Genomic DNA, 14970 nt, shown 5'->3' with positions numbered 1-14970 from the left:
CTTCCCAGGGGAGGAAGCTCAGCGGGGAGCTCCTGAGTTTACAGAGGGGTGGGGAGGAGGAGAGGAAGGAGGTGAGCCAGACACGGCAGAGACCAAACCAGAAAGATGACATGGAGAGAGGGGGGGACCCCAGAAGGCACAGAGAACAAGAAAAGCAGCAGAAAATAACAGAATCTGTAACCACGGAACAGAGACCAGCAGGGGCTGCCAGGGCCAGGAGGAAAAGGATAAACCAGGGACAGCAGAGACAGAGGACAGGAAAGGGATTCTCAGTGACGGAGGGGGCGAAAGGAACCAAAACTGGGACTCAGAACACAGCGCAGGGAGGACAGAGCCGACAAGAAAGAACACGAGACTTCGGCGAGCGTCCCCTTCCCCCTCACACGCCCCACGAGCTCCTTCTCTCTCCGCTGACAGATGGACAGTCCAGAACCCTCCCGGTGGCTCCCAACTGCTCCCGGTCCCACCGCGGCCCCTGGAGCACATACGTGGATGCCGCCTGCCAAGCCTCCCAGTCTCGCGAGAGGCGGGTGCACAGGCTCCCAGGCCCGTGGGAGAGACACGCGGCCGGCCCTTTGGTGTGGAGCGATGCGGCAGGGGGACGGGCGTGCCTGCCTTTTATGCACCACGTTCCATTCAGGTGAGGAATACGGCCTGTGGGCAGGTGCGGGCGGCACAGCCCCACCAAGTCCTGCTTGCTCTCTGGGGCCCTGGCAGCCCCAGACGACTCACCAAAGGGGACTCTGCCTTCCTGCCTCTCCCGGCTCTGCCTTCCGTCTTCCCCATTCCACACACCAGGACTCAGGCTGCTACAGGGCCACCTTCCGTCCCACTCCCTCCTGACATCACAGAGGTGTCCCTGGCACTGAACAAGCCAGTTATTCGGCGGTGGGGGGAGACTCAAGTTTGCTGCAGCTGGAGTATCTAACATCCTGGCCCCCAGCCCTGAAGGGGGCCAGCTTGAGAGGAAAGGCAGCCCCAGAGCGCCTGGGGGATGAGGAGGCTAGGGGGCAAGACCCAGCAGGGCCCCCAGGAGACTCCTGAAGTGGGAGGGAGGGCAGGGAGAGCAGGAAGGGAGGGCCAGCCATCTGGACAAGGGTGACCAGAGAGTGAGGGCCCGGCTGCCTTCCTGTAGGGACAACTCACCCGGCTCAGGCCCATGCAGCAGCTGCTCTTCTCCAGGTCCAAGGACTCCAGCAGCTCCTCCACTGCCTGCAAAGAGACACTTTGTCAGGGAGCCCACCTGGGGACTCCCCACGTCCACGCAGGGCTTCGCCCAGTCACTCAGCCCTTCCCGTCCTCCATTCAGTCCACTGTGTATTTAACGAGCACGTTCGGTGGCTTCCGCAGCGTCAGGCCCTGTACTGGACTCAGGGGATAGAAAGATGACTGCAAGAGGCGCAAGTTATCGTGTTGGGGAGCGAGACGAGAAAACTGGTGAAGTACACAGAGGAGGAGGCGTCTAAGCCAGACGAGGGGGCCACGGAAGGCACCCGGAGGCAGTGCTGCTGGTGCCGTCTTTAGATACAAGCAAGAATTAGCCAGACAGAGTAGGGGCGAGGGCCTTCCAGGCAGAGGGACTAGCACGCGCTAAGGCCTGGAAGCATAAGACAGCAGGAAGCACTGCGGAAACTCCAAGCAGCTCAGTATAACTGGGGAGGAGGAGGGCAGCGGTTGAGGGGCAAGCAGAGAGGTGGGCAGGGCCAAAGGACGCGAGTCTGTCTGCTCTGAGAGCCCTGGGGGTTCTCTCGGGGAGGGGCACGGTCAGATGCGCTCTTTACAGAATCCCCCCGGCACGTGGGTGGAGGATGCATGGACCCCTTAGGCAGGAAGCCATAGGAGAGAAGGCTAGAGCCTGACCCAAAGGGAGGAGAGGAGGGGGAGATGCGAGAGGTGTTAAGGAGATGGAGCCCTGCCCGATGTGGGGGAGGGTAGATGAGAGGGAGGAAGCTAGGGACACGCGGAGGTTTCTGACTCATGTAGTAAATAGATACTGGTGCCATTCTCCAAGGTAGGCAATACAGGAGAGAGAGCAGGTTTGGGAGGAGGTAGAATCAGTTTGGTTTGAGCGTGCTGAGTTTGAGGTGCTATAAAGGTGCACAGGAGAGCAGCCCAGAAAGCAGCTGGATAGCAATGCACGTCTGGAGTGGGAGAGAGGCCTGGGCTAGAGGTATTGATCTGGGAGCCATCAATATATATGCGGTAATTGAAGTGATGGGTGTGAATGAGGTTGCCCAGGAAGAGGGTGTAGAATAGAAAACAGATACCGCCAAGGAGAGAGACTTAAAGAAGAGAGGGAACTTTACTTCAGGGGCACCCAGAAGAAGGGAAGCTCAGGGGAACTGAGAAAGAAAGAACAGAGAGACAAGGGGAAAACCGGGAGCTGCAGCAAAGAAGCTGAGCAGAGAATGTTCTGAAAAGAACAGAGTTGTCAACAGTCACGTGTTGGCAAGAAGCACAGAAGAGTCACCATTAGCTCTGGCAACGTGGAGGGCTTAGGAGGACAAGACCAGCCCCGGGTGTCAGGGTGGGAACCAGGGGGAAGGAATGAATGGCAGTGGGGGTGGGGGCAGCAGGAGGAAAGTAAGTGTTGATGGTCCAGGACATGAGGGAGGGTTGATCGAAGGCTGCGTTCTGAACATAACGTCTGCGGAATGCTTCTCCACTGAGAGACAAGAGCCGGCAGAGAAGGAGAGGCCGGAGGAACAGGAGAGAGAGGAGACGTATGGCTGACAGAGACCAAAGGGAATGGGTTCTGAAGCACAGGAGGAAGGCACTGGACGAGGGGAGGGACACCTCTCCCACCCAGACGGGAGGGCTGGGGAAGAAGGAAGAAGGAGGCCCCCGAAGAGGAGCGTACAGAGGCAGGAGGAAGTTGGAGCCTCGATTTTATTGGCATTTGGAGGCAAGGTCAACTGCTGGGAGGGTGCAGTGGGGGAGGATTTGAGGAGAAAGGTGGAGAATGGAGTAGCAGAGAAGGAGCTCGGAGCAGGGGCCAGGTAAGGATGGAGCACGTGGGAAACGGCCCCAGAGCCCAGGGCGGCTGGAGACCATGAACCTGAAGGAATTTCAGTCCCCACAAGTTGAATAATTTTCTCCCACAGCCTTTTGGAAGCCCCAAGCCAAAGAGTGCAGACACCCAAAGGTGGCCCTTCAGGGTAGGGGCTGAGCAGGGCAGGTGCTACGGGAGGCTCAGGAGACTCGGGCTGAAGGTTATGAAGGCCGAGTGACCGGAGGGCTGGACCACGGTGTCCAGAGTGAGAGGAGAAGGAAGTGAAGTCAGAAAGGAATGGACAGAGTAGAGAAAATGGAGTGGGGTCCAGAAACGAGAGGTGTTGATGGAGTCAAAGAGCGGGTGTCCTGAGAGGAAGAGAGGAGTGAGATGCATAGGTAGGAGGCTGTGGTCAGAGATTTCAGGAGCAGAGCATTTCCAGTAGGGTGCAGCCATGAGGGGGAGATGGGAACGGAGGTCAAGGGTCAGAGAGAAGGGGGTGTGGGTTTGGTCGTCTATATCCACACCAAGGTCACCCTGGACACGGACAGGTCCCGGGTGGAGAGGGTGGAGAGAAGTCTTTGAGGCCTCCATCAATGTGGGTCTGTGACTTTGGGGGCAGGGGGAGGCAGGGGGAGGCAGGGGGAGGCAGGGGGAGGCAGGGGGAGGCAGGGGGCTTCCTGCCCTGCTCTGCATAGCAGTATCCCTTTGAGGAAAGCCATCCTAAGGCCTGAGAGGCCTTCCAAGTCAGGCTGAGTGCCTGAGGCCAGAGCACAGTGAAGGAGGGTTCCTGTGCTCAAGGAGCCCTTTGGCTCTCCGAGGAGCTGCCTCTGGGGGTCAAGGTGACAGCCAAGAATGGCAGGGAGACATCCCTTTGTGCAGCCAGGAACTCACCAACCTGGCTGACAAGGGGCCTGCCTCAGGAGCCTGAGACTCACCCTGGCACCAGGGAGGTGTTGCCACATCAACTTTCCTCCAAGGAGGGATGCTGTCCCAACCCTGGACAGCTGCCTGCTGAAGGGACTCGTCCCTGGTGTGGAGGTCAAGGCTGAGGGGCCCAGGTGCTACCAGTGGGACACCCAAAACACCAGTTCTAACCTGCCATCAGGGAGGCTCATGGGTGATTGCCTGGCTCACCAGAGAGCAGACAACCTCACTTTGGGCCTTTAAAGGGGGTGGCTCTTCTGTGATTCCTGCAGTCCATGCCCTGGGCTGCCACCCCCCCACTGCCACAGCCTGGCTGCCATGTGCCCCTGTCCTGGCCCTGGTTGGCCAAAACCAGGCACCTGAGCCAGGGCCAGCCCGGCTATCTCTAGGGGAGGAAGGGCAGCTGCTTGGAGGGGTCTGAGCAGAGGGAGGAGAGTCTGGTGGGGCTGTGGGGGCCCAGACCTACCCGCCTTTCATCCACCACGATGTAGTTGCGCCCGTGTTTCTTGGTCAAGTGTGGAGCCAGGACATCAAAGCGGCGCCGGAACTCGGAAAACACCATGTGGTCAGGGTAACCTAGGGAGAGAGCAGCCCAGAGCCGGGCCCGTCAGCCTCGCCTGCTCCCAGTGCCCCCAACACTCACTGGTGCCCTGGCGGAGTCACCTGAAGGGGAAGAGACTGCGGGGTGGGGGACAGCCTGAGGTTGAAGTAGGCCCAGGAAAGGCGAGTGGAGAGGAAGGAGGCAGGGGCGGCAGACAGGAGGCGGGAGGACACCAGGCTGCCCCACACTAGGACTGCAGGGTTCAAAAAGGGAACAGGTTCTCTTAGGAGGAAGCAACTTCCTTGTCAGTGAGGATGCAAACCAGGGAAAGCTGACCACCTGGAAGCAATGCTACGGAGATAGAAGCCTGGATGACCCCTAAGATGCTTTCTAGTCTCCAGGTCTATGACTCTGTGATAACCCAGAGAACAACATCTTGAGGATGTAATAAGAGGGGGGAGAAAAAAGGGCATCAAAGAATAGCAGAGAGGAAAAGTGCAAATGCTTGGGGTTGGAATCCTGCCCTGGCCCTTACTATCATGGGACCTTGGACCAGTCACTCAACCTCTCTGAGCCTCGGTTTCCTCCTCTTTAAATGGGGGCCCTACCACGTATCTCACGTGGACACAGTGCTTAAATAAGAAAGTACGTAGAAAGCACCGCTTCGCTCACTTGGTGGGTATTCAGTAAAACACTCCCTTTCCTCAGTCCCCTGAAGTAGGATCAGAAAGCGTGACTCTCCTGCCCCATTCCTGACCTTGGGCCCTAGTCCAGATGACCAAAAAGTCTTATAGATGCCCTTTCCCTAAAGAGTGTTACCGCTAATAGAGATTCCCTACTGTCTGGGCTTGAGGTTGGGGCAAGGTCAGGATGGTGGCCAGCGAGAAGTTACCCTGAGGCACCCCAAGGACACCAGAGCAGAGCCCACGGCAGAGAACCAAGAGACCCACTCCTACAGAAGCACAGAGTTTCAAGCCAAAAAGAGGTCTTAGACTGGATATAACTCATGCTCCAGACATGGAAACTGAGGCCTGAGAGGTGGACTGACCGGCTTGCTCAAGGTCACAAAGGCTGTAGCTGGAGGTAGAACTGGACTCCAAACCCGGGCTCCTGACAGCCGGCTGGGGGCACGCTCCGCTACAGCCTACAGCGGCCTAGCTAGCTCTGGGAAACCCTCCAGCAGCGAGATGAGGCTGATGCATGTGCCTGATAATTGAAACAGGAGGCGGGGGCCGCTGAGGGGCCAAGACAAAGTGAGCTATTGATTGTATCTGAATTGCAATTAAATTGATGGGCCGGGATAGCAGGTCCGGACGCCTGGCATCTTAATTAATCGTCAGCACTATCGATGGTGGCTGGGGGCTGGGGGAGGGGAGGGGGCCCTGCTGCTGCTGGCCTCATCGATCTGCTTGTTTGAGTAAAGCACATTGATTTTGGTTCAGAGCGGTAACAATCTGGTTTTGAAATAATAAACACCAACTCCATATCAAGGCGTGGGGACAGATCGATGATTTATTTAGAGCAGGGCAGGGAGCCTGTTTCCTGGCTTTGGCTGCTGAGGAAAAGTGACGGTGCCCCTGCAGAATGCCTCAAGGGGACCTGGCTGTGGGTGGGTGGGACCCTGCCTGCTCTTCCAGCTAAAGGAGAAAAGGGTGGAAACCTGGCGACTCATAACTTCCCAGGCAAACGAAACCCTACTCTCGGAAGCTGGTCTGTTTAGGTCAAATCCTGCTCTGCCACTCACAAGCTGTGTGACCTTGCGCAAGCTACTTAACCTCTCTGAGCCTCAGTCACCTCCTCTGGGGATGATACTGGTACCTACATCTCATGAAGTTGTGAGGATTAAATGAGTTACTGTGTGTGACAAGTTTAGGACAGTGTCTGGTAGACCGTAAATGCTCTAAGGATGCTAACTACTGTTATTATCATCCTCTCCGGCCCCTTCTCCAGGTGGGTCCATAAAAAGCGTCTGTCCAACCTTTCTTGGGAATTTTAAGTTCTTCAGAGAAGTTCAGCACCTCATTTCTCATTGTGGGGCTGGCCCATTCATAGAGGCAGTTGCTCCAAGAGGACGCTGGGTCTGCTGCTGTGGGCAGAGCTGACCCGTCCAACCAGAGAAGGGGGAAGGAGGGAGCTATGGGAACAGGGCATGTGGGGAGGGGAGGGGAGGGAACGGGATGAAGAGGGCTGGATGTGGAAGGGAAGGGAAGGTCGCAGGCTGGAAAGAAAAAGGAACAGATTGGGCTGGAGAGAAGCAAGGAGAGACCCGCAGAGGCAGCAGCAGCAGAGAAGAGAGATGCAGGGCCAGTCGGAGGTGGGAGGGGAGCAGCACCCCTCTAGTCCCGTGGGCCCTGTTAGGGAGGTGGGGAGGCGCCGGGGCAGCTCTAGGAGGGAGAGGCAGGCGTTGAGAGGGAAGAGGCCCCACCTTGGCGGTACATGCGCATGGCATCAAGCAGGCGGGAGCCCCGGAGCTGGGCGCGGAGCAGGGGCACGTCCAGCTGCAGGAGGCCGGCCTCGCAGTGGTCTCCCGGGGGCAGGTCCAGCTCGCTGCTGCTGCTGACTCTGCGCGAGGAGGCAGAACGGGGCTCCCCTGCCCAGCCCTCGGCCACAGGCAGGAAGCAGTGCACGAAATGCAGCTTTGACTTCTTGATGGTGTCAATGAGGGCGTCCTGCCAACGGGGAAGGGACAGTCCTCAGTGGACTCTGACAGCCTGAGCCAGGGGACCGGGGCCTGGCGCCAGCATCTCCACTCTGTGCAGGATGGCAGCTGTCCCACCCCTGGCCAGGACATGCTAAGCCTGAACAACCCTGACCCTGCTAGGCCCGGGTGGCCACTCACAGGGGGCAGCACTGCAAGAGGACCCCGCCAGCAGCGATCAAGGCGAGTGGATGCCGAGTGCGCACCGGTGGGTGACCTGAGCGTGCCCAGGGGGCCCCAGCCACCCGCCAGCGCTCGGGAAGGGCCCCAGGGCCCTTGCGGGCACACTCACCACCTGCAGCTTAATCTGGATGCACAGGGACTTCTTCTTCACAGCCGCCATCCCGGTGGTGAAGGTCTTGCGCATGCTGGTGGCCCGGCGCAGCGCCAGCTGCGAGCCGCCCTCCAGGCCCGCGATGGAGCCTGAGAGCACCGTGGCGCTGCCCGCCCGGCCCAGAAACAGGTTGCTGATGATTTTTCTGCCAGAGGAGGGCAGGCAAAGGAGGGAAAGAAGTCACATGCAGGCAGCAGCAGAGGCCGTTCCTTTCCCCAGGTCCCAGGACACCCAACCACCAGCACGTCACCGTGGCCAGGGACCTGGGTTATGTATCTGGGCTGGGGCTGCACGTCCCACGCCCGACAGAGACACGGCAGAGAAACCCTCAAACAGCAAGAAGAGAAAACTGGGGTGGGCAAAGGGAGTGGTGTGCTTACTTCTGGGAGTCCTGCAGGAGCCGGGGGGCGTTCTGGGTGGCCGGGTTCTGCTTGGTGTAACCCAGCCAGCCAGCCGTGTTGTACTCCACCCAGTTGGTGCCGTGGCTGTGGCCCAGGAGAAAATGGTGTGGTTTGCTGCTGCGCAGAAGGGGACTTTGGCCTGAAGGTGCGGGAAGCAAGGGTCGGATCATCAGGGCACAAGCCCCCCAAAAGCCCACGGACTCAGTGAGCCCCCCGGGCAGTGCCAACTGGACCCACATATATGTAACTTGAGTTCTCGCTAGAGGAAGCAGAGGAGCTGCCCTCCTGGGGTGCCACCTACCTTTTTTGTCACCTTCCTGGGGGCCATAGTAGGAGAAAAGGCGCTCCAGGAGAGCATCCTCGGTGGCCCCTGGCACCAGCGCCTCCTCTTCCAACAGCCACAGCAGGCCCCTCGCCTCGTCCGTGCGGGCCAGCGAGCGGACCTATGGAGAAGGAAAGAAATCCCACACTGTCACGTGGAGCTGTGAGAAGGGGGCCAGGACCCCCAGCCCCAACCACACGCTATAAACATGCTACACAGATACACACACTGCAGCTCCTGCTACTCACTGCTGACATCCTGCAGAGTAGGTGGGCAGCAAGGAGAAAGACGGGCCAGAGAGACCCGAGAGAGAAGCCCACAGCACAGTATGATCCTTAGGACCTGTGTCCAAAGTCCCCAAAGACTGCAGGCTTCACATTAACACAAGCCCACATGCAGAGGTTCCCCTCCATCCTCAACCCCTAGGAGATCGGGGGGCTTGGGTGAGCCCCACATTGCCCACACTCCATGGGCATCACCTCCCAGGCAGGCTACCCGAGCTAAGGTCTGTAAGGCCCTGAGCACAGGGCCTGGCCCAAAGGAAGCTGTCAATAAGAGGCAGCAGTGGGGTTAGCCCTGGTCCCTGCGAGAGGGGGGAACCCAGAGAGGGCTTGGGGCACTACAGGTGGGGTCACTGCAGGGTCACACACTCAAGTGCCAAAAGCCTAAGACAGTTGACTCAATGGATGTGGCAGCCAAAATGGGCAGAGCCGGGGTGACTGGAGAGCAGGTGTCCCCACCTGAAGGGGAACAGCCACCACTCAGCAGCCACCGCCTGCTGCCTGCGAGAACGTTGGCCCAGTATTGGTAAATCCTCCAGTTTTTCCAGAGAGGGTGGAGGGCTTCCCTGGTGGTGCAGTGGTTAAGAATCTGCCTGCCAATGCCAGGGACACAGGTTTGAGCCCTGGTCCAGGAAGATCCCACATGCCATGGAGCAGCTAAGCCCGTGCGCCACAACTATTGAGCCTGTGCTCTAGAGCTTGTGAGCCACAACCACTGAGCCCTCGTGCTACAACTACTGAAGCCTGCACACCTAGAGCCCGTGCTCCAATATAAGAGAAGCCACTGCAATGAGAAGCCCGTGCATAACGAAGAGCAGCCCCTGCTCGCTGCAACTAGAGAAAGCCCATGCGCAGCAATGAAGACCCAAGGCAGTCAACAATTAAAAATAAATAAATAAATAATAAAATAAATCTTTAAAAAAATAAAGAGAGAAGGCTGCAAAACTGAATTCTGCTTTCTAATTCCCCATACAGGCCAAACAACTAGGTGGGAAGGTGCTTTTTCTATGGAATTCTCAGGTCTTCCTGGAGCAAGAAGGACTCCGGCCTGGCCTTTAGGGACTGGGGACAAGAGAAGTAAGAGAAGTGCCCTTTTCCCTCTTTGACTCCAGCTGCCCAAAGGAGTCTGCGTGCTGACAAGAGGAAGCAGAAGGTGGCCAAGGACCGATGGGCAATGAAGACCCCCGAGTGGCTGGAGCTGTGTGGCAGGAATGAGTAAGAAGCCACCAGATGGTGAGTGGCAGGCTGGGCACTGAGGGGCCCCGGTGCCCAGAGGTGCGGCTGCCCGATGCCGAGGCCCACCAGAAAGGAGAGAGCAAAGGAGGGAAGGGATGGCCAAGCCCCATCCAAACACACTCTCTGACCCACAGCTGCTCCTCAGCCACCGGGCTGACTTCCCCGCGCCTCCTGGGAATGGCAAAAGCACACGGGAGAGGCCTTGGCAGGGGTCCAGGTGTCAGGAAGAAAAGCCAGCTTCCCTGGGGAGATGTGGGACTTGGGCACTTTAAGCACTTGTCTCCCAGGGGGCCCACCCCCCGGGCCAGGGCCTTCCCGCAGGGATCGGGGAGAGGGAGGCGGGACTCCAAGCAGAGCAGGGAGACCAGCAACCTGGCAAACATGCCAATTCTCCAATAAAGCGCCTTATACAGCTTCCCTAATGGAAGACAATCGCCGAACGCCAAGTGCGCATCAGGACAGCCAGTCCCCCAGGCAGCAACGTGCCCAAGACGCTTCCCAAAGGGTGACAAAGCCCATCCCCAGCCTGAGGGGCGGGGACTCACACCCACACAGCCCTCAGTGGGCGTTTTACATCTCGGTTCTGTTTCCGTGTTTGGGGAAATGCCACCGCCTGGCCCTGCTCTGCTAGGCTGAACCAGTCCTCCGCCTGGGACAATGGGAGGGAAGACTGTGTCCTCTGGGTCCAGCCAGGCCCTCACCACTGAGAAGATGCTACCAGGGCTCCTGGCAGACACACTTGAGGCACAGCTGGGACAGGGCCTGAGCTCACACACCCAGGGGCAGTACCCCCCACGGCACCAGGGCAGAAGGAAGTGCCACCTTTCTGACCAGACCCGCTAAGAGCTGAGGGGCAGGGCGCACAGCTCCAAAGTGCTTGGTGTATGGGCCTGACTGCTGGGCCGCCCAGCCCAGACGGGCCCCCACGGCAGCAGCGTACACGGGGAGGGCTCTACCGAGGGAGAGGAATGGGAAGGGTGGGAAAAGGCCCGCCCAGGCCCTTCCTGGAATTCCTACCAGGGACTGATGAGAGGCCTGGTCCACGGCGGCCACAGAGTCACCCGTGGCCGTCTCCAAGTCGTCGAACGCCAGCTCGATGTTCTCCTAGGAAGGGAGTTGGGGTGGTAGTGAGCACAGTGTGTGGGGTGCAGCCCTGTAAGCAGGCCAAGTGGGGACGCTGGGGTCAGCGAGTTCAAGGTCCCGTCGGAGTGGGAGCTCCCCTCCAGCAGCCCGACGGACAGGTGCTCATCACCTCCCAAGGTACCGCAGTGTGTCTTTGCACAGCTAACCTTCTCCTAACCTTCTACAGTGAGCTAAAGTCGCGTACACACTCCTGCTACTCACATCTGCTGATTAGGCTAGGTGGAGGAAGCCCACTCTCGATTTCACACACTTATTCTTGAAAATTTGAAGACAACTGTCATTTTCCTCCTGAATCGTCTCTCATCTAAGATAAATATTTTCCCCAGCTCGTTCAACTCGCCTTCATGGGAGGTCGGATTTCCAGAGCCGTTTGGGACACCCTTCAATGGGGGCGGGGGGCTAAAGAATCCGTCACCATCCTAACAGATCAGAAGACAGGGACGGCCAGGCCCGACACGTGGAGGCAGGAACTGCGCAGCGGCAGTTCACAGGGCCTAGGCGGGTGCCTTGAAGGTGGGCAAAGGGGGGCTCCCAGGGACCCTGAATGCATCTTCGGCTTCTTGGAGAGCAAACTCTCCACAAAGAAAGAACGTAGCCGGGGCAGGAAAAGCCTCCTGCTGCAGAGAGCACAGGGGGGCATAAATGTCAGCGGGTAAAGGGCTGGGAAGGGAGCAGCCAGCAGGGAAGGGGGGACCCTGCTGTATCCACAGATGCCCCCCGCCCCAACCCCGAGGGGGCCAAGGCCAGAAGGTGAGCCTGGAGCTGCTGGGCGGCAGAAGCAAGGTCAAGTGCTACCTCCTTGTATCTCTCCAACTCCTGCACAAAGGTGCGCTCGTGGAAGAGCCTCTGCAGCCGGTCCTGGGCGTAGTTGTGGCACAGCTCCTCAAAGGAGGCCCCGCGGGCTGACCCCCCCTGCTCAGGGTTCTGGAAGCCGGGAGTGTCCACAATCATCATAGAGCAGAGCGAGTGCTGGCTGGACTTGAGAGCCCTTCGCAGGGAGAGCCTGGGTCAGAGCTGCCCAGGGCGGTGCCCCCGGTGCCCAGGCAGTCCACCCCGCCCCAAACCCCACCCCCGCCCAGGTGCCTAGGTCCGGTGGGGAGGACACGCGTCTCCTGCCTGCAGGCACAGTGAGCCCTCTGCTGGTGCAGGATGGCTCTGCCTCAGCAATCACACAAGCGCAAAGGCATCAACCCCACCTTTACGGAGGCAGCAAGATGAGAGCTCCTGGGCCCTGCCTGGCACTCACCTGTTCACCAGGGAGATGAGGAGCGTGAAGAGCTCGCTGTAGAGGCCGGACACCATGCCCTCCAAGCACTCCAGCGCACTGAGTTTGGGGCCTGTGGGCAAGAGGGTCTGTTCTAGCTCCGGCTCCCTGGGACGCCTCACCTGGGTGTGCGCCCTACCCACTCGGGCCAAGGAAGCCCAGGGCCCTCTGGCTGAGTCTTCCCACCCCAGGGATGGCCACGAGCCCTGGAAGGGCCTCCAATCACATCCAGCAGCTACGGGGTGCGGGTACCTGGGCCGTCCCCCAGGCTGCTCTCCTCGGGGCCCTGGCGGAAGGAGGTGGAGCGCTGCAGGGTGCCGCCCTGGTGCTGGTGCTGGTGCTGGTGCTTGAAGATGGCCGAGGAGAGCTCTTCCAGGCTGCAGCCCAGCAGGTACGCAGCCTTCTGGGCCCACTCGTGGCGGGCAAACTGCCTGCGCCCAGCTGTGGGGTAGAAAAAAGGATCTGCCATCGAGGGTCTTCCTCCTTAGGCTGTTTGATGACCACTGTGCCCTCTGGCTCCCTTGCTCCCATAGCACCAGAAAGCAGGCATCTTCCAGAGGGAAGATGCGAGCCCTGATGACACCAGCAGGGTTTCAGGCAAAGCAGGGACAGCCAGCAGCTGCCAGCGCTTCCTGTGTCCCTCGGGGATGGAGAGAATGAGCAGGTCCTAAAAGAGGAGGTAACTCCACAGTGCAGCCACCAGAGGGCTCCCTATCAGCTGCGAAAACCCCTTTGGAGGACTTGGCTTCAGGCGGGGAAGGACAGTCAGAAGCAAGAGGCCAGCCCACCGAGCAGGGGCACGAGAACTGCCTGTGCCTGGTGGGGAGCAGCGGGAGAGTACTGGCGCCTCCCCCTTCCATGGATGCATCAGGACCCTCCCCCTTACCCCCAGGAGACCGCAAACATCCACTGCGGCCCAACACTGGGGAGGCGAGAAAAAGCTGCAAGGGAGAGGGAACAGCCCACGCGGGCAGACGCGCCTCAGCCAACACGTGTCTAATCGCGGCAATTAGGGAAAGCTAACAAGAAACAAGGTTTTACCTTCGGCAGCTTCTGTAAGGCAAAGGACCAGCATGCAGCATGCAAAGAAAAACAGCGTGTTAGCAAACAGTCGTCAGCTGAGCCTGCCAGGCCCAGGGGGAGGGCCCGTGGGGGGTGGGGGTGTGTGAAGACGGGCAGGAGGGAAAACACAACCCCATTCAGACTTAGAAACACAAAAACACAGACATGCGCTCACACTCGCGGCCTCGAAGGAGTGTGTTTATGGATGTAATCACACTGACACACACAGAAAGGGACCCACAAAGACTAACACACACACACACACACACACACACACACACACAGAGGCACACACCCCCCCCCCCCGCCCCGCCCCACCACCAGGAAATGCTGCAAGCTCTGAGGAGGTAACAGTCACTGCCCGACAAGGTCCTTGTGCCGACGCACCCAGAGCTCTCCACCTGCAGTCAGCGCTGAGTAGGGTTATAGGAAACCGGGGCTGTCACCCCCTTAGAGGGAAAGGACTTCCTCAAGACACAGCCACACGCCCACCCACCTGCCCACCTACAAGGGTGGAGACAACTTCTTTAACGCAGAGCCTGCTTCCTCTTTGGCAGGGATGCCACCTGCTGGGATCATACGGAACCTAACACCCAGACGCCTGCTCCTCCATGCACCCGCTCTCCCTCCCACCCACCAGGGCTTCCTCACTCCTGGCGACAGCCTGTGGCCCTTCACGTCCCAGAGGAAGAGGAAGCCAGTGCCCAAGGTGCTGTTCGGAAGCAGCATCCCTTTCCCGAAACTGGAGGAGAAAGGGTGAAGAGCGGCTCAGGGCACTTGCCCATCAATGTAACCTCAGAAGAAGGCAAAGGCGCTCTTGCAAGCCAGACCAACCTCCAGCCATTCACAAGACGGATGCCAAAGCTGCAGCCCATTCGCTCCCATGGTGCCTGCTGCCCCCTAGTGGCCTCCACCCTGACATGCAAGAAGAAGAGGCACCTACTACCAAACCAGTGGAGAGGAGGGAAGATTGAAGGAAAACTGGCCTTGGGAAGCCCCAGGAAGAAACACGCCCTTCCCCACCTAAGCCCCATGGAGGGCAACCTGAGAGGTTCCAGGATCTGGATGTAAAACAGGTAGAAGCAGCTATTCCTGGGACTCTGAGAAGCCCCACTGGCAGCAGGCACCCTCTCCACCCTCAACCCTGGGGCTTCTCCCAGGCCAGTGCCCTCTGCTATGATAGAACAAGCCCAGCCCCCAGAGAGAGCCCAGGGCAAGCACCAAGACGGGGCAAGGTGGCCCCTACACCCCAGGACGGGGTCAAGGTCAGTTACCCGCTTGCTCCTCGGGGGCCTCTGTCAGGAAGGGAACAAGAAGGAGAGTTATTCTGGGGACCTGCTCTGAGTCAGTGCCCTTCTCTCTCTCCCCTCAGCCTCCAAACCCCCAAGCCCCCTGCTCTTCACTGCACTCCCGGTCACTGCCACCTCAGTCCAGGCCCTGGACGCTTCTCCAGGTGTTGGAGCCTCTGCTCTGATGAGGGGGACCGGGAAGAGGCACAGCCAAAGAGGGGTGTCTGGTAACAGGCAAGTCTGTGCTGGGCGAGGACAAACTGAGAGCGGGCCGGGCTCCCACAAGCTCTCCCGGGCGACCAGCCGGGCTGTTGGGATCCACTGCAGGTTACCTTTGGTGGCGCCTGCAGCCCCCAGGTGGTAGATGGCAGCCAGGATGAGCCAGCAGGCCTTCTGCTCGTCGGGGGAGATGCCCAGCACCTTCATGGCCGTCTGGAGCTTGCTGAACTGCTGAGCAGCCTTCTGCTTCTCCTCAGGCTA

At 59.3% G+C, this 14970-nt stretch overlaps 1 protein-coding gene across 7 annotated transcripts in view; it reads right to left on the bottom strand.

Moving 5' to 3' along the window:
* Positions 1–14970, bottom strand: part of MYO18A (myosin XVIIIA) — a 92479-nt gene that overhangs the window by 27455 nt on the left and 50054 nt on the right. For all 7 annotated transcript variants that reach the window (XM_057714024.1, XM_057714027.1, XM_057714026.1 and 4 more), the window contains 12 exons: positions 14823–14967; positions 14476–14496; positions 12392–12580; positions 12122–12212; positions 11671–11863; positions 10750–10836; positions 8195–8336; positions 7873–8032; positions 7451–7637; positions 6886–7129; positions 4386–4495; positions 1147–1212 (listed from right to left, as the gene is read on the bottom strand). In XM_057714024.1, the coding sequence (XP_057570007.1) occupies positions 1147–1212; positions 4386–4495; positions 6886–7129; positions 7451–7637; positions 7873–8032; positions 8195–8336; positions 10750–10836; positions 11671–11863; positions 12122–12212; positions 12392–12580; positions 14476–14496; positions 14823–14967 (1635 nt within the window). The remainder of the gene's footprint in view (positions 1–1146; positions 1213–4385; positions 4496–6885; positions 7130–7450; positions 7638–7872; positions 8033–8194; positions 8337–10749; positions 10837–11670; positions 11864–12121; positions 12213–12391; positions 12581–14475; positions 14497–14822; positions 14968–14970) is intronic.

Source organism: Hippopotamus amphibius, chromosome 17, assembly GCF_030028045.1.
Source record: "Hippopotamus amphibius kiboko isolate mHipAmp2 chromosome 17, mHipAmp2.hap2, whole genome shotgun sequence".
NCBI lineage: Eukaryota > Metazoa > Chordata > Mammalia > Artiodactyla > Hippopotamidae > Hippopotamus > Hippopotamus amphibius.
This window is presented reverse-complemented; position numbering and strand designations above follow the sequence as displayed.